This window comes from Triticum dicoccoides, chromosome 7A, assembly GCF_002162155.2.
Source record: "Triticum dicoccoides isolate Atlit2015 ecotype Zavitan chromosome 7A, WEW_v2.0, whole genome shotgun sequence".
Lineage (NCBI taxonomy): Eukaryota > Viridiplantae > Streptophyta > Magnoliopsida > Poales > Poaceae > Triticum > Triticum dicoccoides.
Window position 1 is genome coordinate 85,505,428 of NC_041392.1, and position 1,923 is coordinate 85,507,350.

Consider the following 1,923-nt stretch of genomic DNA (forward strand, 5'->3'; position numbering starts at 1 on the left):
CTGTTTCTCCTCGGGGAGCGTGGAGAGGGAGGGGAGGGGAGGCGAGGCGGCGGGGAGGAATGGCGAGTACCCGTAGCGGAACCGCTGCGGGCAGGCGGGTGGGTGGCGCGGTGGGACGGGGGGTGGGAGTGTGCCGTACCCGTATGGATGACGGGGGAGGAGAAGTTTATTTCTACGGGACGTGGGAGAGAGAAAACGTTGGGAATACGCGCGGTGTCTTCGGTGGGGCAGTTGGGAGGCGGAGCGGTGGGGTGTGGGGTCGTGGGGCCCGCGCGTCAGCGAGCGGTTCGTGGGAGGGATTTCGGTCGCCAGCTGGTACGTATATTGGTTTTCCACTTTTCCTTCATATTTTTGCAGGTACTCCATGCAGCAAACCATGCAAAATGTAAAGATAGTATTGCTAAAAAAAGAAATGGATTCCTAGAGCAACTTTAGCAGGAAGAACAAATCATGCAAAGTCAATGGTCATCATGCAGCAAACCGCACTTACTGAGATCTATGCCCGTGTCAATATGGGTGTCGATGTCCATGTCGTCTGCCGTAGCATCCACCTCTGCCTCTGCGTGCACCTCCATGTCATCATCCGCCGCGTCCGCGTCCACCTCCGCCTCTGCGTGGACCTCCATGTCGTCGTTCACGGTAGCATGGCCGGCTGCTGCGTTTACATCAGTGTCCGCGGCGTGTGCGTGCTCATCCACCTCCGCGTCCTCGTGCACATACATGACGTCGTCAGTCGCAGCTTGGTCGGCTGCTGCGTTTACATCCGTGTCCACCGTGTCCGCGTACACTTCAGCGTCATCGTCCACCGTAGCATCGCAAGCTGCTGCATGCACGCCCGTGTTCTCGCAAGCTGCTGCATGCACGCCCGTGTTCGCATGCATGTCGTCCTTGTCCGCAACACGCCCACCTCCAAGACAGCCGGCACCTCGCCCGCCACCTCCGCCTGCGCCACCGGCACCTCGGCCGACGCCACCGAAGGCGCCGCCCGCCCGCATCATAGCCTTGCGCCCAGCGAGGATGAGTCGGCCATGTACGCTGCTTCCGGCTCCCGTGTCGAACTGGCCACGCCCACGACCGACGAGTCCCAGGGGGCGCTGCCAGCGGCCACCTCGACCGGCTGTAGAGTCCGGCGTCCCGGAAGACCATGATACGGCCCGACCACGCCCGGTCAAACCATACCTTCCTCGCCCACGTACCGTGTCGACAGCGACATGGGATGCTCCGGCATCTCCCCTGCCATCTCCTCCACCTATTCCTACTTCTCCTCCTCCTCCTGCCATACTGGACTGATCAGAATCTTCATCCGGAGGAAGGTTTAGATCAAGGAAAACCATGGTGGAAGAAAGTAGAGAGAGAGAGCTCAGTGAACTAGAATGTGAGGAGGCCATCGACTTATAACATGCTGTGTCCATTGAAAATTTCATAGATGGCGCCGAACTTAGGAGGGAAAAATGGCGCCATGTTCTTTGATGTGTTTCCCTCCAATTTTACGTGAAAATTTTCTAATCTAGCGCCACCATGGAGGAAAAATGGCGCCATGTACTTGCAGGAGCGAGCTCTTTTTTGGCCAGTGCATGAAGGTGTGGAGGAGTTATTGTTGAGCTACATGCAGAAAAAGGGGGAGAGGAAGTTGCATGCAAGGGATTAATAGAGAGGGAGGAGAGCGGGCTGCACGGCGCCCAAAAAAAAATCTTGCATGCGATTTGGTTGGTCAAGTACTATTCCCAATTTTTGCTCCTCTTTTTATGCAACAGCCTTGGTACTAGAGATTCAAAACTTAGGCCTTATATAGATGGAAGGAGGGAGTAGTAGTAGTAGTATCGGTCTTCTCTTTGAGTAGTGCTCACGTTTTATTTTGTTTTGCTTATTTTGAGAGTATCTAGTATATCCGTATATTTGTCGTGCATATCACCTACATACCAC

The 1,923-nt window shown here is 55.5% G+C and overlaps 1 protein-coding gene across 1 annotated transcript in view; it reads right to left on the reverse strand.

The window, feature by feature from the left end:
- LOC119333162 (E4 SUMO-protein ligase PIAL1-like) overlaps positions 1-995 on the reverse strand; it is a 10,017-nt gene extending 9,022 nt beyond the window's left edge. The window contains exon 1 of the mRNA XM_037606162.1: positions 491-995. Coding sequence (XP_037462059.1) covers positions 491-995 — 505 coding nt within the window. The remainder of the gene's footprint in view (positions 1-490) is intronic.
- Positions 996-1,923: the final 928 nt, after the last annotated feature.